At 37.2% G+C, this 25,827-nt stretch overlaps 1 protein-coding gene across 3 annotated transcripts in view; it reads left to right on the forward strand.

The window, feature by feature from the left end:
- Window positions 1–25,827, forward strand: part of CNTN6 (contactin 6) — a 606,070-nt gene that overhangs the window by 554,962 nt on the left and 25,281 nt on the right. For all 3 annotated transcript variants that reach the window (XM_006868658.1, XM_006868659.1, XM_006868660.1), the window contains 5 exons: window positions 13,364–13,539; window positions 13,859–13,976; window positions 14,950–15,108; window positions 15,227–15,376; window positions 22,122–22,192. In XM_006868658.1, coding sequence (XP_006868720.1) covers window positions 13,364–13,539; window positions 13,859–13,976; window positions 14,950–15,108; window positions 15,227–15,376; window positions 22,122–22,192 — 674 coding nt within the window. The remainder of the gene's footprint in view (window positions 1–13,363; window positions 13,540–13,858; window positions 13,977–14,949; window positions 15,109–15,226; window positions 15,377–22,121; window positions 22,193–25,827) is intronic.

A 25,827-nucleotide genomic window follows, 5' to 3' on the forward strand; every position in this document is an offset into this window, starting at 1 on the left:
GCTTTCTACTCCCGTAAAGATTTACACCCTCAGAAACCCTGTACAGGGTCGCTATGGGTCGGAACCGACTCGACAGCACTTAACAACAACAACAACACTATCCACTTTTACGTAGTGGTTATAAATCGGGCTGCTCATCTCATGGTCAGCAGTTCGAAACTACCAGCTGTTCCATGGGAGAAAGATGAAGCTTTCTGTTCCAGTAAAGATTTACAGCCTCAGACACCCTGTACAGGGTCGTTATGAGTCAGAAGTGACTACATGGCACATACCAACAACAACATCCACTTTTGCAACCTTGGGTTAGCAGGTTAAGTGTTGGGCTATTAACCAAAAGGCTGGCAATTTGAACCCACCAACTATACTTTGGGAAAAAGATAAGGTACTTTACTTCCATGAAGATTTACAGCTTCTCATTCTCTGTGGGGCACCTCTACTCTGTTCAATAGAGGTGATTTGAGTAGGCGGTGCATCAACTTGACAACAGTTATTATTGTTATATGCCATGGAGTCAATTCCGACCCATAGCGAACCTGTATAGGGTTTCCAAGGAGCAGCTGGTGAGCTTGACCCTCCAACCTTGCAGTTCCAATGGCTTTGCAGTCTGGCGCATTAGCCCACAGTGCCACAGTTGCTGTTGTTGTTAAGTGACATCGAGTAGGTTCTGACCCATAGCGACCCTGTATCAGTTCTCTGAGGAGCAGCTGGTGAGCTTGAACCACTGACCTTGCAGTTCCAATGGCTTTGCAGTCTGGTGCATTAACCCACAGTGCCACAGTAGATATGGGTTATTTTGGTAATGTACATTTCATAGCTTTTGTTGCTCTATTATCTGGGAATTTTTTTAGTTTTATCTCTCACATAATATGTTTTATTTCTATTTTCTGCTACTTCTTCCTTAGTGTCTTTTGCTTTGTTTTTTAGTTTTTAATCATTATAATAATTTATCATACTTAAAAAAAAATTTCTCAGTATTGCTGATATTTTTTAAGTTCTATTTTTTTCTTTATGTTCTTAACTGCTTTCTTCTTTGTGTTATGTAAAAATCTCAACAAAACAAAAAAGAAAAACCAAATAAACCACTGCTGTGTGGTGGTGGTGACAGGTCTTATATGCTCTGGAGTCTAGTTGATTCCATATGACAGAATAAAACTAAACTCAGTGCCATCGAGTCAATTACAACTTACGGTGATTCTCTAGAGGGTTTCTGAGAATGTAGTCTTTATGGAAACAGACAGCCTCATCTTTCCCCCACAGAGCAGCTGGTGGGTTTGAACTGTTGACCTTGTAGTTAGAAGTCCAATGCTTATCCAACAGAACTACCAGGACTTCTTTCCATAGGGTTTAGAAGACTAGATATTTATGGAAACATCTTTCTCCTGTGATGGCGGTTTTGAACCAGTTAGTATACCAGCACTTGAAATGTTTCAAACTGAGCCCTAATTGTGTTAATACTTATCCTTTATTTATATAAAGTTTACCAAAATGCCCTGTGAATCTTTTTTTTTTCCCCTAATGTTTAAGAGTAAATGCACTAAAAATTTTATTGAAAATTATGATCAAGTTTCAGCAATTAATGACTTGATGGGCTTTACTTTAAGCTGATCTGGCTGGATTGTACACTTGGAACCTTCACAGTGACACTGCTAAGATTTTCTCCTTTACATTCACCAGGTAACTTGAAGTGTATCCCAGTTTCCTGTCTGAAGACTAAAGGCCTAGTAGCCAGCAATCTCAAAGTCAAATAGAGTCACAGGATAGAAATCTCAGCACTATGTAAATACTTTCCTAATTTTCCCAGCTTTTACTATATTCCTCAAATATCAACTGTGCTTAGTGACTAGAACAAAGACTAGACTCTTTGTTTCATATCCTATTTGGAGAATATTCCCCTGGTTTTCTGCTGAAATGTGGAAGAAATGTGAAGATCGTAGAGCTTCCACTTTGTAAATCACAAAATGTCATTTGACACAATCATCAAGTTTAAGTCTTAGCTTTCCTACTACTAGTTAAGTAGTAAGATTTTCATTAAATCTCATTTCAATTCATTCCAATTTTTAAACTGTCTTCTCTTTTCTTCATTTGTCTTGATGAATTATGTCCTAAAAGCAATTTAGTGACATTTTCTTGACCAATGGCTTATTCATTACAAATACCTTTTTTAAACAATATAAAAGCCTACATCGACCTCACCAGATGGAATACACATAAATCAAATTGACTACATCTGTGAAAAGAGATGGTGAAAAAGCTACAAATCATAAACCAAAGCAAGGCCATGGTCAGGCTGGAAAAGGACATTCATTGCTCATAATCAAGTTCAGTTGTAGCTGAAGAAAACAAGACTACTGAGGGCCAAAATATGAACTTGAATATATCCCACATGGTAGAAAATACAATCTCAACAACAGATCTGATACAGTAGACACTAACGGTCAAAGACTAGAAGAGTTGTCGGGTGACATCAAGGCCATCATACAGGAAGAAAGAAAAAGGTCAATAAATACAGTAAAGTATGGAAAGACAAAAATGGATGTCAGAAGAGACTCTGAAACTTTCTCTAGAGTGTAGAAAAGCTAAAGTGAATGGAAGAAATGAGGAGGTAAAATTTTTCAGAACAGAAAATTTCAAAGGACAAATCAAGAAATCAATGTCAAACATTGTAATGAAATGTGCGAAGACCTAGAATTAGAAAACCAAATAGGAAGAACATACTCAGCATTCTCAAATTAAAGGAAGGAACTGAAGAAAAAACTCAAACTTCAACTTTTAATATTGACAGTAATGTCAGTTTCAGCCACAACGTTGGCAGTTCAGACCCACCAGTTACTCTTCAGAGACCCTATACAGGGTCACTATGAGTCAGAAGTCAATGGCACTTAACAACAAATTAGCCACATGGCCTACTGGCGTGGCACTGTAGAAAAAAGCAGTATAGAAAAACCATAAGGTCGGCAGTTCAAACATAACAGCTGCTCATCAAAAACCCTTAACAGGGTGGCTATGAGTCATTACTGACTCAATGGCACTTAACAACAAGGGCAAAATGTTGAATGATGCAGACAGCATCAAAGGAAGATGCAAGTGATGCACAAATTGACTGTACCAAAAAGAAACGGCCACTGTTCAACCATTTCAAGAGGAGGCATATGACCAAGAACCAATGGTACAGAAGGAAAAAGTCCAAGCACTGAAAACATTAGTGAAGAAAAAGGCTCCCAGAATGGATGGAATATAAGAAATCTTTCAGCAAACTGATGCAGCACTGGAGGTGCTCACTCAACTATATTAAGAAATATGAAAACCTGGCCAACTGATTGGAAATGACTCATATTTGTGCCCATTCCAAAGAGAGGTCCCCCAACAGAATGTGGAAATCATCAATCATTATTATTACATGTAAGTAAAATTTTTAGAAGCTAATTAAAGAATGGTTGCAATTGTACATCTACAGAGATCTTCCATAAATTTAAGCCAGATTCAGAAGAGGTGTGTGTTTAATCAATTTCGCACATAATAATTTGGTAGAATTCCTCGATTTCATCATCACTGGCTGTTGTTGTTCGTGCATATATTTAAATAATAATGGCATTAACCCGTCTTCGGTGCATGCATATGGGTATTATCCTATCACAAACAGTGTTGTACAAGATAGATGGTTAAGTGTTCTTTTTAATGATGAATGCTATGACATCCCTCTTGAATTTGGCATTCCCAGCATAATAAACCATCTGACTTTCAGATTCAAAATGGTCAACACCAGTCCATTTTAGCTCACTCATTAATGCATAAGATTTCAGTCTTTTAAGATTGCCACTTCATTTATGACTACTTGCATTTTCCTAGATTCACACTTCGTACATTTCATGTTCTGATTATTAATGGATATTCACAGCTGTTTCTCTTCATTTTGAGTTGACCCAACAACAAATAAAATCCCTAAAGCTTTACTCCATTTATGTCACCACGGTCATCTCTATTTTGAAGAGGCAGTTGTTGCCCAATTGCATTTGGAGAATCTTCCAACATGAGAGGCTCATCTTTTAGTACTCTATTTGGCAACGTTCTGATGGTATTCATATTTTCCTTTTCTACTATTTCTGACGGTGTTCAGCTGTTATTCATAAAGTTTACAGTGGCTAAACACTCAGAAGTAGTCCACCTCTTCTTCGTCCTTGTCTAGTGTAGTCTGGAAGCTCAGCTGAAACAATGGGTGACCCTACTAGTATTTCAAATACCAGTTACATAGCTTCCAATGTCACAGAATCACTCAAGCATCACCGTACAATAAACTGGCAGATGAGTGATGGAGAAGAGGTTGAAGAAGTACAGATAGTATTGCTGATATGAGACTGATCTTTGCTGAAAGCAGAGAACATCAGAAAGATATCTATTTGTGCTTTATTTCATATACAAGGCTTCCAACTCTGTGGATCATGACAAATGGAAACAATTGTGAAGAACCGGTATTCTAGAATTATTATTTATGTATTCATGAAGAAAGTGTACATAGACCAACACACAATCATTCAAGCAGATCAATGGAATACTTCCCTCATGGTTTAATCAGGAAGGTTATAAATTCCACCGCATTTATTCCATCTGTATGCTGAGTTCAATCATAATAAGAATTGTGAGGCTGGTGTAGTGCTGGGTAGTGTTTTGTTCTGTTGTGCATAAAGTCACTATGCATCAAAACTGACTCAATGGCACCTAATGACAACTACACACTAATCAATCCTTTGTATCAGCATATAACACATCCTACTTTTTACTGTGAAATCACTTTCCCACTAATATTTTTTAAATATCAGGCTTCAGTTAGTTAGGGCTTAAATAAAATATGCTAAATGACTAAGAAAGGACAGTTTGGAAGACTGATCCATTTCTGTTCTAGGTCTAATTCCTTTGAATTTACTTGAGACATAGTATCCAGCAATTCTCACTTTCTTTCCCTTAACTATCCATTGTTCTCTTTACCAAATCTTTCTGATGACAATACACACATTGTTACTTCCCTCGTTGATGGGTTAGAAACATTGCAGTGTCTGTCATTAAAAACAAAAAACAAAACAAAACATAACAAAAAACAACTTACCAGGAAGGCTGAGGCTAGCACTAAAAGACTAAAGCCAAAAATAAAGAGCTCACAGTGTTTAGGAGTTTAAGATCATCATAAACAATGTGAGAATGTGAGAAAAACATTTGAGAAAATTGATGATAAGATTGTGACTACCAAAAGACAAATAATATCTATTAAAATCAACTGGAAGATCTATAACTGAAAATACAAAAGCTAAAATTTAAAACACATTAATTTAATTTATTGCCAGGTTACAGATAATAGAAAAAGTAGAAGACATGTGAATAGGAACATTTCTGCTGTAACATGAAGAAAAAATATGAGAAATGTAGAAAAAAAACATGAAGAACATATACGATGTGGACAATCATTCTGACATATATATTGGAGTTCTAAGAGGAAAAGAGAAGAGAGAGAAGCAAGCAGTATTTGAAGAAATATTTACCAGGATTGAAAAACCAACAAACAAAAACAAACTGAATGTCATAGTTGGTATTCTATTTAGGAAACTCTGTGAACTTCAATTTGAATAAATAGAGGCAGTCCCCAATTCATTACAATGAGTATTACATCATAAATTGATTATGATGTAAGTTTATCTACTTAGTTTTCATTATTACCTTTATAAATCTGATCTTTATTTTTTTTGCAGGGGGGGGTTGAAAACATTACATATGAGATGATTAACATCAGCAAATTACATGCTGCAACACAGGAAATAGTGCATAATACTTCCAATAATATTTACAAAAATAGTTGTAAGTGTGGTTCTTTATAATTTGAATATGTCATATATTGGGAACTAACTGTACAAAGAAATGCTAACTCAGAATTGTTGCTGATGTGGTTGTCAAGTTGTTTCTGACTCATAACGAACGTGTATTAAGTTTCCAAGGTGTGCTGGTGAGTTTGAACCACTGACCTTGTGGTTAGCAGTCTAGTGCTTACCCTACATCACCACACTAAGACTCCTTACTAAGAATATAATAATCAAATCAAAGAGGGAAAAGTATCAAAAAGGAAAGATGCATTATATTTATATTCCAAAAGAATAATGGTAACTACTGACAACTGATATTTCAACAGACATGATGAAATGCAGAAAACTATGGGATAACTGTTTCAAAGGGATGAAAGAAAATAACAATCCAGAAGTCTATACAAAAAAAAAAAAAAAAAGGACAAAGATGAAGAAAAATAAAAATGCTTTCAGATACAAAAAGCTCAAGTGAATATATCAGCATAATTGCTAAAGTAAAGAAATGCTAATTTAGTTCCTTCAGATACAGCAATATGATCCCAGACCAAAGCACATAAATAAGGGTAGGATCTTCTAGAGTTTAATACATGTAAGATTAAATAAGATAACATTAATGCCTCAAAAGGTTGAAAGAGGATTATTTTTGTTGTTAAAGTTGGTAAGTGCCATCGAGTCCATTCCAACTCATAGCGACTTTGTATAGGGTTTCTGAGGAAATGCTGGTGGGTTTAAATTGCTATCTTTGTGGTGAGTGTCCAGTATTTATCCTACAGCATCACACCAGGAATGTATGGATGATTGCAATAGTCAGAATTGACTTAGCGGCAGTGGGATAGACTGCATATAATTGACATACATAAAGTATATACAAGTTAAAAGTAAAATTGTAGAAAAAACTGTACTGTGTACATTAATTATAAAAACAGTTTGATGTAAGCACATTAGCGTCAGGCTGGTACGAAGCTAGAATAAGCACTGGACTGTTAACCACATGATCAATGGTTCAAACCCACAATCTGCTCTTCAGAATCCCTATACAGGGTCTCTCTAAGTTGGAATTGAATTGTGAGCACTTAACAATAAAAATTTTTATGAGCAAGAGACACCAAAAATAGAGAAGGATAATTCATACCAGAAAAAACTTCTGACAGAAGATACAAAAAAAGCTTCAATTTATATATACCTATTTACAAGCTCAAACTTGGAATATACCAGAACCTGACATAACCATGTTGTTGTTGTTAAGTGCCATTGAGTCGGTTCCGACCCATAGCGACCCTGTACAGGATTTCCGAGGGTGTAAATCTTTACGGGAGTAGAAAGCCTCATCTTTCTCCCGCGGAGCGGCTGGTAGTTTCGAACCACTGACCTTAAGGTTCACAGCCCGATTCATAACCACTACGCTACACAAATTATGCGATATATTTACATGATCTTCTCAGTAAGTACCATCTGTACTGTTAATGATTCAAAAATTTAAAAAATTCTTGACCTAATGAAATATACAGAAAGTAAAATTTTATAATACATATTCAGTTCAATTGCAAAGTAAGGGAAAATTAACAAAATCAGCCATATTCTGAACCATAGTGAAAGAGCTAGAAATTACTGTCGAAAACTAAACTCGAGAAAAAAAAAAGAACAAATTGAATAATATGCATTTGAAAAATCAGCTGATGAAAAAAAGAAATCAGAATGGTGCTCAGGAAATATTGGGGATGGATAACATTAGATAATAATATTTAAGGGAAGTAAAAAAATATATATATGCTTAAAGAAAAACTTATAGAATTATGTGTATAGATAGGAAAGTATAAAGATTCAGAAACCAAAGATTAAAGTGTTTGTCTCAAGAAGTAAGAGACAGCAAACTGAATAAATAACAAGATACAAGTGACAAATAACCACCACACATCTGTCAGTTTCTTGTACTGTGGTGGCTTATGCATTGCTGTGATTCTGGAAGCTATGCCACCAATATTTTAAATACCAGCAGGGTCACCCATGGTGAACAGGTTTCAGATTGGCTTCCAGATGAAGACAGACTAGGAAGAAGGAGTGACAAACTACTTATGAATATTTAGTTAAGGAAAACCTTATGACTAGCAGAGAAACACTGTCAGATATAGTGCCAGAAAATGAGCCCCTCAGGTTGGAAGGCACTCAAAATGTGAATGGGGAAGAGCTGCCTCCTCAAAGTAGAGTTGACCGTGATGGCGTGAATGTAGTCAAGCCTGGGAAGTAAAGCCCTCAGGACCTTCATTTGCTAATGGGGCATAACTCAAAATAAAGAGAAACAGCTGTAAATGTCCATTAATCATTGTAACATGGAATGCGCGAATTATGAATCTAGGAGAATTAGAAATTGTCAAAAAAGATATGGAAGGCATAAACATAGATATCTTAGGCATTAGTTAGCTGAAATGGACTGGTATTGGCCATTTTGAATCTGAGAACCACATGGTTTACTGTGCTGAGAATGAAAAATTGAAGAGGAATGGTGTTGCATTCATTGTCAAGAAGAACATATCCAGATCAGTAATGAAGTAAAACACTGTCTGTGATAGGATAATATTCATGTGCCTACAGGGAAGACCAGTGAATACCACTATTATTTAAATTTACACACCAGCCACTAAAGCCAGTGAGAATGAAACAGAAAATTTCTACCAACATCTTCAATATGATATTGATCAAACATGCAATCAAGATGTATTGATTATTACCGGTGACTAGAATGCAAAGGTTGGGAGCAAAGAAGAAGGATCAGTAGTTGGAAAATATGGCCTTGGTGATAGAAATGATACTGGAGAACACATGATAGAATTCTGCAAAATCAAGGATTTGTTCATTTCAAATACCTTCTTTAGACTGCATAAGAGATGACTATACACATGGACCTCGCCAAATGGAATACATAGAAATCAAATTGACTACATCTGCAGAAAGAGATGATGGTAAAGCTCCTTTTATCAGTTCAACAAGACCATAAATTACTCATATGCAAATTCCAACTGAAGCTGAAGAAAATGAAAACAAGTCCACAAGAGCCAAAATATGACCTTGAATTTAGGGATCACCTGAAGAACAGATTTGATACATTAAACACTAAAGACTGAATCAGTAGAGTTCAAACAGAACATGGGAATAATGAATGATTTAAAATTAAGAAAGGTGTGTGACAAGGTTGTTTTCTTTCACCATACTTATTCAATCTGTATGCTGAGCAAATAATCCAAGAAGCTGGGTTACATGAAGGAAAACGTGGCATCAGGATTGGAGGAAGACTCATTAGCAACTTGCAACATGCAGATAATCCAACCTTGATTGCTGAAAGTGAAGAAGACTTAAATATTTAATGATGAAGATCAAAGAACACAACCTTCAGTATAGATTACGTCTCAATGTCAAGAAAACAAAAATCCTCACCACTGGACCAATAAACAACATTCTTATCAAAAGAGAAAAGATTGAAGCTGTCAAGGACTTCATTCTTCTTAGATCAACTATCAACACTCATGGAAGCAGTCGTCAAGAAATTAAATGACATATTGCATTAGGCAAATCTGCTGCACAAGACCTTTTTAAAATGTTGAAGAGCAAAAATGTCAGTTTGAGGACTAAGGTGCGCCTGACCCAAGCCATGGTTTTTTCAAAAACCTTATATACATGCGAAAGCTGGGCAGTGAATAAGGAAGACCATAAGAGAATTGATGCTTTTGAGTTAAGGTGTTGGAGGAGAATATTGAAAGTGCCATGGGCTTCCAAAAGAACCAACAGATCTGTGTAGGAAGAAGTACAGCCAGAGTGCTCCTTGGAGGCCAGGATGGCCAAACTCTGTCACTCATACTTCGGACATATTGTCAGGAGGGACCAGTCACTGGAAAAGGATATCATGTTTGATAAGGTGGGGGGTCAGAGAAAAAGAGGAAGAACCCCAGCAAAATGGAAAGGCAAAGTGGCAGCATCAGTGGGCTCAAGCATGGCAACAATAGAGGTTGGCCCAGGATCAGACAATGTTTCGTTCTACTGTGCATAGGGTAGCTATGAGTGGGTACTGACTGGATGGCACCTAACAGCAACAAGTGACAAATACCATAGGGGATAATTGCTTAGGTGGTACATAAGATTGAGAATCTTACCAGTAATATCTTCAAAAAAAAGACATATAAAGTGAATAACACTTTTCCAAGACTGATTGGAAAAAAAAGAGATAATGCAAAAATAGTATTAATAGAATGGGAAAAGTAGAAGAAATGTATCATGACAGGTCTTACAGTGAAATAAGAGGCCAAACCTATGCCAATGCATCTGAAGATACAGGTTATATGGGAAAGATCTTAACAATTCAGTTGTTAAGAACTGACACAAAAAAACAAATAGAATTTACAGGTTCTACTTGGAGTCCTGGTATGGTGCTGGGCGTTAATGAACCAGACTGCAAAGCCATTTGAAATGCAAGGTTGGTGGTTCAATCTCACCAGCTGCTCCTTAGCAACCCTATACACGGTCGCTATGGGTCAGAACCAACTAGTTGGCACTTCACAACAACAATAGAAATACTGCTCAGGACAAGGCAATGCTTCGTTCTGTTGTACATAAAGCTGGAGCCGACTGGAAGGCACCTTCCAACAAACAACTTAGAAAAACACGATTTCAGCCAAGAATTCTTTGAAGCACCTCAGGAAGAAATGATATACATAATTCACAAACTCCTAGAGAGATTAATTCGTAAAGGGAACGGCACTATAGGAAAGTCATCACAGTGTGACGGAGGCAAAGGAAGACACTGAGAAGGACCAAAGGATAAATGACTACTCCTCGGAAACCCAATACAGGGTCACACTCTGGGTTTGACCCACAACAATCGTACCTGGTTCATTTATTTCTAACATGTGGTACTTCTTACAGTTATAACTTTATCTTCATTACTATAAGCTTCATTACAGATAGGCTAATTAGGTAATAAGGAGGCTAACATCTCCATGAGGGCAGGCATTCTACCTATTTTATTAAAATTCATCCATACCATTATGTATCTAATAATTAGCAGAGAAGTGAACATATGGTAAATTTCCAATAAATGTTAGTTAATAAATGAATAAATGAACCAGTGAAAAATTATAAATTCTATAAATTTCTAATTAATGAAGTTTTAGTCATTCTTACTGTTTTGTCCATGAAACTCAATACCAAATGCATTGCTTTCAAGTCAATTCTAACTCATAGCCATGCTCTGGGACACAGTAGAACTGCCTGATACATTTTCCATACAGTTAAAATCTTTCCAGATGCAAACTGATACATCATTTTCCCTATGGAGATGATAACCTCTGCACCATCACCCATGAGCTATGTATTATATGGACTAACTTGTTTTTAATGTTGCTACTGCGTGATATCAGTATCATAAATGGAAGGAATGGCTGTCATTGTTAATATTTGAAAATTACTTTAATTGCATGATCTAAAACTGTAAATAAGGGCAATAAACAGCCAATTAACAGACTCATCCTCTCATAAATGTAAACAAGACATTAATGGTGCCTTTTTTTTTTTAGAGCAACTACACGTAGGAATGTATTTTCTCTATTTCTGAAGAATTTAGTTAAATCCCTGGATATAATTTATCCTTTTTTTGTAGAACACATGTGAAGGAAGCATGGGATTAAGAATCGACTTTTATTAAACAGTCATTCTTCACAATTTTTCCTGTGAAGGATTAGAATAAAAAGTATACATGTTGATTTTTTAAAAAAGGGGAATCTATTTCTAAAAGTGAAAATAAAAATCATTTTATCTGATGTAGGTTAAGAGTTGATTTCTCCCCCCATATATTCAGAAATACATGCTTTTATTTTTCATGACTTTATTCATATATATAATTAAAGACTAGGGATTACTACTTTCTATTTTCCATTTACAAATCTTTACTAAAGAAACCATTCTAATTTTTTTAATGTTGGAAATATAATTATGCATTTTATTTCTAAAAAGGGCATGATGCACATCTCCATTGCTATTGCTGGCTGTCCTAAAGTCAGCTTCTTTTCAGGGTGACTTTATATGTCATGAAACAAAATACTGCTCAATCTTCACTGTCTTCATTGAAAGGTCTGAGTTCATTGTTTCAACTATTTTGTCAATCAACCTCATTGTGAATTTCCCTGATTTTCACCAATGTCTATCAAATTTGAAATATACCTACTCCTCACTTAGAAGGTACCTTTTGGTCTCACATTTTGCAATTCAGATATTTAAAAAATTACTATCCAGGATCCACATTTCAGTATTTTAAAACTTCATAGCACACACTAATTCTTCATTATAAAATCTGCCTAAAACCCTCATTACTGATTGTAAATTTCTTAAAATATAGTGTATTTATTGTAGAATACTGATCTAAATCCAAATATATGATCCAAGTTCCTTCATGAGCACTAAGTGACATTTTTGGTCATTTCTCAATCCTCTAGAATTAAAACTATTTTGTTATTAAATATAACCTATCATTGTCAGTCATTCCTAATAAGCAAACTATGACACTCTAATATAACGAAATCACTTTTGGAATCATCTTTCAAAACTTTGTTAAGTGACTTTCTAAAACTTTTACAACCAGGATGGACTATGAGACCGATATTCCTATGGGAAGGGATTTTATGATGGATGTGCAATCCTAATCGTATAATATTTGGATTAAGAAATGAGGAATCTTTTATCTGTCTTATTTATATCACACTGCCAACTAATTGAAAATGGTCACACCTGTGTCAAAAATTGATTAACTATGCTGTATTAACTCTTTAAAATATGCACATAAGTCTATGATTATAACTCACTACATAGGTTATTGTGAGCATTGTGGCTAAGTAGGATAAGCATTGGACTGCTCACCACCATCTGCTCCCTGGGAGAGAGATGAGGCTGTCTGCTCCTATAAATACTTAGTGTTTGAAAGTGGGCCGCTGTGAGCCCTAACAGCACTTAAAAACAACAACATAGATTATTTTTGTTATTATCTTTAAAACAGAGTTTGTCTCAGTGTGGCACTTAGGATAATCATGGGACTGCTAACCGCAAGGTCAATGGTTCAAACCCACTAGCTTCACCTAAGACACTCTATACAGGGTGCCATGAGACAGAACTGACTCGATGGAACTTATCAACAATAGAAGCTGTTTCCAGTGTGTCAAATGTAATACTGTGACTGTAATATTAAAATATCAAATAACAACAAAGTATGGTGCAGTCTGTGTGTATGGAATGTTGTCTTTACAAGTCCATGATATTCTGAAAACTAGATATCCTTATATAAAGTCTAAGTAAACTCTGCCCTTAATTTTATTACAAGTTATACGCTGCACTGATGATAAAAGAAAATGCAGACAGATTTTTTAAAAAGGAATCTTAAAGTTTTCATATTGAATAGAATTTCAAGTTTCATTTGCAGTATTCAAAATCCTTCTGAGTCTTAAATTGATCAGAGTTTCTTGAATATTTTTGTTTTCTCTCCACAGAGAGGACTGTAATTACCATTCCTCCAACCAAAATGGATGTCACAGTCGGCGAGAGTATAGTCCTTCCCTGCCAGGTGTCTCGTGACCCCTCTGTTGAAGTTGTATTTTTTTGGTCTTTCAATGGAGAAATTATAGACTTAAAAAAAGGAGTTACTCATTTTGAAAGGATTGGAGGAGTAAGTTGCTGAAATATTTAAGTGCTTAATAAAATGAACCAACATCTTTCATAATTATTTTCCCCATGTTTATTTGCATGAATAGTTTCTCTTTTTTCGGAACAGCATCTGTTTTGTTTTATGTCTTTCATAGAAATGTTTATGTTTTATTTGTAATTATTATAAAAGGGACAGTAAAGGGAATCAATATGAGAAACTTCCATACGCTAATATTTATTTTAATTTCAGATCTCGGTTATATTTAATATTTATCTAGCTCTAATATGGGACTTGTTGAGTGAGATTGTGTTTTTATCTCTTTTCACCGTAATATCTTTAGGAATCTGTTGGTGATTTGATGATAAGGAATATTCAGTTAAACCATTCAGGAAAATATATGTGCACAGTGCAAACAACTCTAGAAATTTTATCTGCTGTAGCTGATATCATTGTTAGAGGTAAGCTAAAATGGCTATTATAAGTGATTGCATGGTTTAATCACAGGTAAACATTTCTGAATCTAAATGCTAGGTCTTCCAGAGACCACACTGTGGTAGGCAAATAACATTAAAACCTTGCCTATGTATTTTTTTTTTTTTTTTTCCCTAACCTTGAAAACTCCAGGGAATGGGCAATGTGGATATGGATACAGATGTGGGCAGTTTGTGTCTGTTTATACAGCATGGTCAGCTTCAGTAGACAATGTCAACACCTAAAACCTAGGCTTCCCTTCTATTTATAATACACCCTCCTACCTACTGCCATCTAGTTGATTCCTATTAATAACTACCCTGTAGAGGGTTCCTAAGACTGTACATCTATATAAACAGATGGTCTCATCTTTCTCCCCAGAGGCAGAGCAGCTGGTGGGTTTGGACCACTAACTTCCAATTAACAGCCCAACAATTAACTCAGAGTAGCACCGGTGCATCTTTAAAATACACAGTGGTTAAGTGCCATTGAGTTGGTTCGGACTCATAGTGACCTTATATAGGGTTTCTGAGGTGGGGCTGGTGGGTTAGTACTGCCAACCTTGCAGTTCAAACTGCCATTATGGTCCAGTGCATTACCCTGCAGCGCCATACCAGGATTCCAGGGCTGAATTCACATGCTCCTATAGTTCTCCATATTGGCTGCAATTACTTATTGAATTAGACTTTCAGAGAACAATATAAGAAAGTTTCTCAATTTGTGAGGTTAGTTCCCTGTTGCATGATATGAAACCAACTCATGACTGGCATGTTCTAATCTTCAAAGAAAACATTTCTAAATGAATCTCTCTACATGTAAGTTCAATTAATAGGACTTTATCTCTAACAATGTGCTGTGAACATGTTATGTTCAATATTTTCTTTTTCAGATAAAATAAACTATTCCTACCCCAGTCACTGAATTTAATAACCTCCAATATCATAAAACATCTTTTTCAAGGTCCCCCAGGTCCCCCAGAGAATGTGAGAGTGGAGCACATTTCCAGTAGCACTTCTCAACTCAGCTGGAGAGCAGGCCCAGATAATAATAGTCCCATTCAAATATTTACTATTCAGACTCGAACACCTTTTTCTTTGGGTTGGCAGGCTGTTTCTACAGGTAAGTCATTCATGTATTTTGGGATATTTTAAAACAGATTATAGGTTGGTTTGTTTGAGTGACTGATGGATTGTGACTAATGCCGATTAAGGTTTCTTAAGTATCCCACTCTCTTCAGTTCCAGAAATTCTCAATGGTAAGACATACAATGCAACAGTGGTTGGTTTGAGCCCTTGGGTGGAGTATGAATTCCGTGTTGTTGCTGGGAACAGCATTGGGATTGGAGAACCAAGTAAACCATCAGAATTGTTAAGAACCAAAGCATCAGGTGAGGAGTTAATATCTTCTAAAACAGTGGAAAATCCTTGATGGCTTTTTTTGTTTTGTTTTTGAAGAAAATAAGTAAAATGGGCTTTTTATGCGTCTTCCATTTCTGGCATGGAATCAGAGGCAGTAAATCAGTGACTCTTATTTTTAGATTTTTATATGTGCAAGGCAAGCTATGCTTTCCAAGATCATTAGGTTCAGTAAAAGATAACTGCACTGAAGTGGCCATCTCAAAGTAAGAGTTGTTCAGAATCTGTCTTTTCCTCGCCTCTATTTCCTAGCCAATTAAAGAGCTCTGGTAGCATAGTGGTTATGGGTCAGGCTGCTCACCTTAAGGTCAGCAGTTCAAAACTACCACCTGTTCCATGGGAGAAAGATGAGCATTCTGTTCCCATAGATATTTGCAGCCTCGAAAACCCTATATAGGGGCACTATGAGTTGGAATGAACTCCATGAAATATAATCATCATCAATCATTTCCTAGCCAAAATCCAATACAGAATCTGCAGATTTGCAGATACAAAAGAAGTTACTGCATGTTTCATTAAATTGTTGTTGTTGTTGAGTGCTGTCGAGTCAATTCCAACCTATAGTGACCCTATATAGGGTTTCCAAGGAGCCACTAGTGAGCTTGAACCACCAACCTTGCAGTTCAAACGGCTTTGCAGTCTGACACATTAGCCCACAGCACCACACCAGGACTCCAGACATTGTTAAAACAGTCATCCAGCATTTCCATCTATTTCTCCACTATGACCTAGTTGCAGCTTCATAAGCAATAGTCTAAATTCTTCCCAGTGCAAAGTAGGCAAATCCTAATGTCATTTACCAGAAGTACTAATTGAGCAGCAATTGTTCACTCACTGAACAGCAGAACACAAGCGGAACCTGACTCAGAAATCAGCCTTCTTAAGCTCTTTTCAGTGGATCCTCTTTGTTCCACTCTTAAACTTTCACACCCAGAGTGACATTTCATCTGCTTGCTACATTTATTAGAAAAGTTCACATTCTTTTATAGTCACACGAATGAAGGATCTCTTCATTGCTGATGATTTAGCTGGTCAAATACACACTACCACAATAAAAATGTATGCAACTACCAGACGTCAGGAACTCACTTTTAAGGCTTGTTAGTTGCTTCTGATTCTCTTGCAACGTATGGTGACCCCATGCGTGCAGAGTAGAACTGCTCCATTGGGTTTTAAAGGCTGTGATCTTTCTGACATAGACTGCCACACCTAACTTCCAGGGCATCTCTGTGAGTTCGTACCAATAAACATTGTTGTTGTTGTCAAGTGCTGTCGAGTCAATTCCAACCCATAGCAACCCTGTATAGGGTTTCCAAGGAGCTGTTGGTGAGCTTGAACCACTGAACTTGTAGTTCAAAAGACTTTGCAGTCTGATGCATTAGCCCACAGCGCCACTAAAACATTAGGAGTTATTAGTTAGGCAGTTAATCGTTTTTGACACCTAGGACTCCTAAACTCAACATGGTATTTGTGTGCCACAGAGTCCATGTCAATGCAGAGCAACCCTATAGAGCATTTCTGAGGCTGTAAAGCTTTATGGGAACAGAAAACCTCATCTTTCTCCTGTGGAATGGCTGGTAGATTCGAACAGCTGACCTTGAGGTTAGCAGCTCAGTTCATAATCCATTACGCTACCAGGACGTCTTAAACTAAACACAGAATTAGTATTTTTAGCGTGGTGGGGGGTAGGGATGAAGCTACAAAGCAACATTTTTTTTCTAACATTTTAGTGCACATTAGGTGAAAATGCACATAGCAAATTAGCTTTCCATTCCATAGTTCTTACACAGATTGTTACACGCAATGGTTGCAACTTTCTCAGCAAGCTGCCGACACTCTTCCTATTTTCTTTCTGTTTCCATGTGTCCAGTTTCCCTGACCCAACCTCTTTTCTCATCTTTCCTTTTGGGCCTCTGCTGTCCTTTTAGAAGTCCTGTTGTGGCACTGCAGGTTAAAGTGCTGGACTGCAAGGTCAGTTTGAACCATAATGCTGGTGTTTCAAGCTCGCTAGCTACTCTTTGAAAACGTTTTACAGTGTTGCTTTGAGTTGGAACTTTCTCAACTGGACTGAACAACAACAACCAGCTGTCTTTTTGGTCTATACACCTCTCTAAGAAGCATAATCTTCATGGCTGTTACTGTTTGTTATTTGATTGACTGACGTGGCCTCTGGAAGTGTTTTCAGCTTCCAATTGGAAGGTAACTTTAAGCCAATCATCTCAGAGTCTCCTCTAGTCTCTTTCAGATCTGTGAGTCCATTTTGTATATTTTGAATTTTCATGCATTTATTCATTCGTATTCCTTACCCATTTGATTCAGGACCTTCCAATGTGGTCTTGCTCAGAGCAGTCAGTAATGGTAGCCAGGCACAATCTAATTCTGGTCTCACGTTTGAGGAGGCTGTAGGTCATATGTAAGTCATTAATCCTTTTGACTGATTAATTGCTTCCTTCAACCTTTGTTCATCTTCATTCTTATTTTTTCCAGTTAGAAAGTGACCAGTAGTTGCTTCTTAGATGGTCACTTGCAAGCTTTTAAGACTCCAGACGACACTCACCAGACTAGGATGTAGAGCATTATCTTTATGTTTTACAATCGATCTAGATGGAAATCTTTGCTCTTTCACACATTAAAGACGTCTTCTGCAGCATATTTCACCATCATAATATGCCATTTGATTTTTTGAGTATTGCTTTTATGAGCATTGAATTTGGATGCAATTAAAATGAAAACAGTGATCTCATATAATGCTTGTCCTTTTGTGATTGACTTACTTAGCTCAACATAATGTCCTCCATATTCGTTCATGTTGTGAAATTAGAACCAGTTATTTGGCAGCAATACCATAAAATTAAATAATCCTAGAATTTGAGAGCTGAGAGTAAGTAGATCTATCATTTGACACAGGAGAAAAACGAATAGGGATGTTAGTGACATTTCTGACAGCTGAGATTTCAATTCAGCTGAGATTCAATTTCAATTGGAAACCCTATATAGGGTCACTATGGGTCGGAATCGACTCAACAGCACTTGACAACAGCACCAACTAATGCTCCAGCAGTCTTAAAAAGCAGTGTCTCTAATGTAAACTAGCATTCGAGGGGCGTCAACAACTATGTAAATAGAGAGATTTATAGGACTTACTATGGACCAATCACATCAGGATTTCAGGATGTGGCTCATGACCCGGGATTTTAGCTTTAGTTCATGTTATCTGTGTGCAACTGACTTATATTTTGGTAACTTTGTTCATGATTGACTTTAAAGTCTTTTTAGAATAAAGTTTCTATGTCATCATCGTGTTATAACGACTGAAATTTTTGTTGTATTAGTATTGTTATGAAGAGTACTGATACTGTCACAATTTCCCTGAGGTCCCAAATCATAATGAAGTGCTACCTTGCTTGTGTTCCGGAATCTAAATTCTTCTCAGTATGGTTTTAGGGTTTATGTGCAGATCATTTGAAAATTTAAGAAACATTTTGTTACCCATAATATTTAAAAATGTGTAGACTGTAAATTGAAAGGAGCTCTGGTAGCGTAGTGGTTACGAATCGGGCTGTGAACCGCAAGGTCAGCAGTTCGAAACTACCAGCGGTTCCGCGGGAGAAAGAGGAGGCGTTCTGCTCCCGTAAAGATTTACAGCCTTGGAAACCCTGTGCAGGGTCGCTATGAGTCGGAACCGACTCCACGGCACTTAACAACAACAACAACAACAAGACTGTAAATTGAAGTATGTTGTTAAGTGCCATTCAGTCAGTTCTGACTCAAAGTGACCCTGTATGGGGTTTTCAAGGAGCATCTGGTGAGCTTGAACTACTGATCTTGTGGTTCAAACCAACCTTGCAGTCCAGCACATTAGCCCACAATGTCACACCAGAACTTTAAAGTAACTTAATTTATATGACTAAACTATTCAAAGGTCATTAAATTGTGTCATTATATGCTGTCCAATACTTTAAGCAAGTCAGTAGAATCACTCAAATTCATGTTATTTTTTATAAACTAATTTGGAGATTTATAGGGTGTTGTTATTGTTGTTGTGAAGTGCCGTTGATTCCGACCCATAGCAATCCTGTATAGGGTTTCCAAGGAGAGGCTGGTGAGCTTGAACCACCAACCCTACGTTCAAAGTGACTTCGAAGTGCAGCATATTAACCCACAGCGCCATACCGGAACTACTTCATAGGGTGTAGATAGGATTTCTCTAGGCTAAATCATGAAGCTAAAATCATGAAATTAAAAGCAATGCAAAATTATGGTAAATTTGACCATGAAAATGGGTAATATCTGAGAGATGCCATTATTTAAAAAAAAAAAAAATCAGTTTACAAACACTTAGCTGGTAACCTCAGAGTCAATGATTTGAACCTCTCCAACCACTCCATGAAGAAGAGATCTGATATCTGTGGCTGTAAAGAGAGCTGTGAGTGCACCATTGAGTCAGTTAGGACTCACAGTGGCCCTAGAGTACACAGGGGAACTGCTCTGTAGGGGTCCCTAGGTGAATTTTTACCACAGCAAAACATAAGATCAGTTCTCCACTAGATGGGTATCTGTTAGCCACCTAGCATTTAACCATCATGCCACCAAGACACCTTTTGTAAAGACTGTTGTTATTGTTAGGTGCTGTGGAGTCAGTTCTGATTCATAGCGACCCTATGCACAACAGAATGAGACATACAGTCCAGTGGTGAGGATTTTTTTTTTTCCCTTTCCATTGAGGTGCAACCCACACTGAAGGCTGTGTCTTTCATCCTTATCAGTATTTTAAGTCCTCTTCGCTTTCAGGAAGTAAGGTTGTATCATCTGCATATCTCAGGTTGTTAATGAGTCTTCTTCCAATCGTAACACTACGTTCTTCTTCATCTAATCTAGCTTCGTGAATTATTTGCTCAACACACAGATTGAGTAAGTATGGTAGAAAACAAACCCAAAAACCTGGCACAAACCATTCCTGATTTTAATCCACTTAGTGTCCCATTGTCCTGTTTGAACAACCGCCTTTTGGACTATGTGCAGGTTCCTCAGGAGAACAATTAAATGTTCGGGAGTAGCCATTCTTGGGAACGTTGTGCATAGCTTGTCATGAACCACACAGACGAAAGCCTTTGTACAGTCAGTAAAGTACTGGTACGGTACTGTAGGATACATGCAGGACCACAAGGTCAGACTGAACTGGAATGTCAATGGTTTCAACTCACCAACAGCTGCTCCTCGGAAACCCTATACTGAGTTGCTGTGAGTCAGAACCAACTTGACAGCAGTAATCAACAACAAAAACTTTGTTTCTGGTATTCTCTGCTTTCAGGCAAGATCCAGCTGGCATCAGCAATGGTACCCTCATTCCATGTAACAATTACAGGCTACCAAACTCTATGAGAGTTTTCTACTCTGATTTACAGGGTCATTATGAGTTGTAATAGACTCTTATGAAATGACAAACATCAGCATGTCATTTAAAGTCTTAATACACCTGTATAAATTGGGATTAAAATTTAAAAGTAGTTTGGATTCTGTGGATGGATTCTAGATGGATACAATTTTGTAAAGGACATTTAATCACCGCATATGGTAATACCTGCCTGTCAGTCCCCACTTACTCCCTGCTCTCCCTGCACCTTACATACCCTGTAATGTAGACAATATCATGTAACTCTTCACTTAAAAAACTACATTCTGCAGATTTACCCAATTATTAAGATACCTTTACCATGGTGTCAAGAAAAGCTATGTTTAATGCTTTCACATGTGTAAAGCATAATCCCTTACTGATTATACACTACAATAGCCTCCACACATATTCTCACAATTGTAATCAATTTTATGATTTAAATTCTGGTAGCGTAGTGGTTACGAATCGAGCTGCAAAGCTTAAAGGTCAGCTGTTCGAAACTACCAGCTGCTCCACGTAAGAAAGATCAGGCTTTCTACTCCTGTAAAGATTTACACCCTCGGAAACCCTGTACAAGGTCGCTATGGGTCGGAACCGACTCGACAGCACTTAACAACAACAACAACAATGATTATCCTAGTCCTCACAAGATTACATATGAAGGACATATTTTTTTCTAATTTATAAAGTCAATCAGTGTCTGACACAGTTCTCTACAAAGGCCTAGAATCCTAGCTTTAAATGTAATCTCCACAGCTTGATAAGAGACAATTTACTGACTTTCTAAACAAGAGGAAGGCTTGTTCTTTTCTGAAAGACTTAAGAGTTAAACATGGATATTTAAAAAGAAGTTCATTTACTTTTCCCTATATTTTTATAAATTCATTTTTATGAGTTAAAATATTCTGATGATTAACAAAAAGAAAAAAATAGTTTGTTTATTAAAAAAATTAATACACTGTCTCAGTAACTTGTTTACAGCACAACTGTATAATTAGGCACTAAATCAGCAGTGTCACTGGTACCATCTGAATGGAACATCATTTTGCCAATTAGTAGATGATGCATAATAATGTCAAATACATGATGTTACTCGATTTTTAATTAATTTTGGAGCCAGGGCGCTCATGTATCAAAAACAATCGTATCCTCTCTCTTAGAAATTTGGATATGAGTAAACATAATTTATGTTCATTAAAAAAGCAAGGCTCTCTCCTAATGCCCCTCTGTGAGATTTTGAAAGGTGAAATCTAAAACAAAATTCTTCCCTATGAAGATGTACCTAATAATTGTCATCCCATATTTCTCTTGGTTGTTTTTAGTCCCAGTCATGGCACCAACAAATATCAATGGAGGTGGAGGAAGTCGATCTGAACTCGTCATTACGTGGGAGGTAATTTTTTATCCTACTGAGTTGTATTGAAGGAAAAAGATTTGACTGGCCAGCAAGAATACTGAGAAATAAAGATATTTTTTTTATCACTATTGAGAATATATAAAAATACATGGTATGAACAGATTCCAGATGATGAATTATTTAAAATAGGTATTAGAAACTTTTCTTATTTCTACAAAAGTGAGATCATATGACTAACTCGAGACAGTTTATTCCAAAATATAAGAAAAACAACTTCAATGTTTATTGATGGTGTGTCAGTAGCATTTTTATTATTACTTGATGAACTAGAAACTGATTTATTACTGTGGAATTGTTTTATTGCAGATGGGTTAGACTCCATAGAGTACAGGCAGAAAATAACTGTTTTGTTACCATTACTCCTAAATCCTGTCAACTTGTTCTTTATATATGGTTGACACACAGCTGTTAATTGTTTTCCTAGATAATGCTTCACATAAATGATTTGATATCTTTCTTTAGAATACATGCCGATTCATATCTTTGTTATCAATTTTAGGCCTCAGCAAGAACTGATTATAAAGCCTTGTTTTACTACCCTGAATATATATTTTTTGCATTTTGGTTATAGGTTTCATAGTGCCAAAGCAGTGACGCAGCAAAGCATCCTGCAGTTTATAGGATGTTGTTATTAGTAATGAAGAGTAGATTCCACCTCAAGCAACCCTGAGAATAGGGTTTCCAAGAAGGGACTGACGAGTGTAAAGTGCCGACCTTGTGGTTAGCAATTCGGTGCTTATCCTACAGTGCCACACTAGGACTCCAGTTTATTTCCCACAAAACTCCCATTAGAGAATGTTTTATAAAAAGTATCATTCAACTGTTTTTATATAAAAGGAAATTGGCCCACAGATGTTGTTCTCAGAAGTTGCGAATGAAAGAGCCAGATCTCAACGGCATCTAGTTTGACACAGACATCATGAACCTAGATCAGTACATAGAATAGTACCTAGATCATTCCACAGAGCTGGATGGCTGAATGTTTCTTGAGAAAGGTGGAACTTTCATAGGCCTTAGGGAGAGGAGAACTTGGTTTCTCCATCCTGTAAAAGGTGTCCATCATGTACAAGGTGTAGGCGGTGCAGTGGGTCACACTACTCATTACTCACAACGGTTTTATGAGTTGGCTCTTTTCTCTTTCCAAAAACAATGGGTTCAAGTATAACAACAATTGTGAAGATGGTGCATAGCTGGGCGATGTTTCATTCTGTTATGCACAGCATCACACAAAACCAACTTAAAGGCACACAACAGGAATAAACTTCACTGGCTGAGAAGTATTTTCACACAGGGCTTTCTGGCTCAGTTTCCTTTCTTTCCATCTATTTTCCTTCCTACTATCCAGACTCATTGGCATCAGGGAGATTCCGACTCATCCTGAGCCTATGTATTACAGAGCAGACCTGCTCCAACTGAAACCGTTTCAGTGTGGTTGTTATTGTTGTTGAATGGCATCATGTTGAGGGTTCTGAGGAATGACTGGTGGGTTTTACATGTTAAACTGGCTATTCAAACTGACCTGGAGGTCCAGTACCTACAGTGCCAAACCAGAAACCCTAGCTTTCACTGTTGTTATTGTTGCTAAGTGCCATGAGTTGGTTCCAGCTTATACCAACCCTGTATCTGGTTTCTGAGGAGTGACTGGTGAGTTTAAAACCCTGATTTTGTAGATCAAACTGTCCTTGTGGTCCAGTACTTCTCCTATGGTGCCACACCAGGACTCCAACCTTTTACTTAACTATTAAGCATTAATAGTTGAGTGCAAATTGTTTGCATCACCCTAGAACCTTACTCTTTACTTCCTTCTAAGTTAGGATCCCATTGTTCTGAACAATTCCATCGTTCAGGGTGAACATGAGTCTTGATGTACCTTAAATAATAAATATTTTGTGTGATACTGAATATATTTAGTTTTCAATATGATTCTAAGGCAATACAAGCATTTTTATCCTAGTTCACAGGAAATTGTGCCTGGCTTTAGAACATTTTTTTTCTCCCACATTTTCAGAAACTCTTTAGATGGTAAATGATTCATTTTGCATTGTCTGTATGTGTATGGGAGGGAAGGTGAGATTCTTTAATAGAAACTGGTGTGGTGCTGTGGGCTAATGCATCAGACTTCAAAGCCATTTGAACTGCAAGGTCGGTGGTTCAAGCTCACCAGCTGCTCCTTGGCAACCCTATATAGGGTCGCTATGGGTCAGATTCAACTCGATGGTACTTAACAACACCAACATTGTCATGACTTTTTTAAAGGATACCTTAGTGTAGTGCAAACGATAAGCCCTAGATTGGTAATCACAAGGTCAACAGTTCAAACCCACCTGCTGTTTCTTGTAAACCCTTCACAGGGTTGCTTTGAGTCAAAAAGGACTCAATGGTACTTAACAACTCTTTTTTTCTGGCATGATAAAGTGGGGTTTATTTCAAGACTTGTTCAATATATGAAAATCAATCATTGTAACCTACAGTATTGTCAAGATAACGAAAATTATAAAAATTGATTCATAAAATACTTTTGAGAAAATTCAATACAGGTAATCTTGGTGCGCTGCTATGGGTTACTGTCCCAGACTACAAAGCTGTTAGAACTGCAAGGTTGGCAGTTCAAGGTCACCAAGTGCTTCTCAGGAACTATAGACAGGATCGCTATGGGTCAGAACGGACTCAATGGCACTTCAAAACAACAACAATCCCTGGTTATGTATGTCAGACTTATAGACAACTCCTATTTCTGTTATTTGTTTTTAATTTTTTTTGTGAATGGAGTGATAGTTTCCATGGGGGAACATCGGCTTTACACTATCATTTTATTGAAATGATTACAGTCTCCTCTGTGCATCATCATTCAACAGTATTTGATTCTATTCCCTCTGTTTTTTCGGGGGGCGCTGTCGGGGATGTACACAAAAACACTCAGGAATATATAATCAGTTAAACAACCAAAAGGCACACTCTGCAAGCCTGTCTCCTGGCCACCAGCACTCAGACCTTCTCATTCCCTGAGTCCTCAGCTGCTCCCTTTCTCCATGTCCTCATCTCTGCCTCCATCTCTGGTGTCGCTGCTTCTCTGGATAGGGTCCCACATTCTACTAGGAGCCTGTGTTTCTGGACTGTAAGATTAACTACCACAGCCCCATTTTTTTGTTATAAAACTTCTACCTTTACAGTTGTGACAGTCACAGTTAGTCATGATAACAATTGGTGATGTGTCGTGGAGTCGGTTCCAAGTCATAGCGACCCTGTACAGTGTTTCCGAGGCTGTAAATCTTTATGGGAGTAGAATACCGCATCTTTCTCCCACGCAACAGCTGGTAGTTTCAAACTGCTGACCTTGCACTTCGCAGACTGATTCGTAACCACTATGCTACCAGAGCTCCTTATGATAACAATTACTCACTATCAAATCAATAGAATCTTCTCCCTAGTGAGTTCTACTACACATGCGCACAGATCTGCTCAGCAAAGACTACTGCGTAGAGAATCTAAAAAAGGGGAAGATATTGTTTAAAACTAAATAGACTCCCCAAATGGCTACAGCTGGCCCTAAACTGTTTACCACTGGGATAAAATCCTGAAAGGGGGGGGGGGGCGTTGTAGAGTCGGAGAGA

This window comes from Chrysochloris asiatica, unplaced genomic scaffold (genome assembly GCF_000296735.1).
Source record: "Chrysochloris asiatica unplaced genomic scaffold, ChrAsi1.0 scaffold00121, whole genome shotgun sequence".
Lineage (NCBI taxonomy): Eukaryota > Metazoa > Chordata > Mammalia > Afrosoricida > Chrysochloridae > Chrysochloris > Chrysochloris asiatica.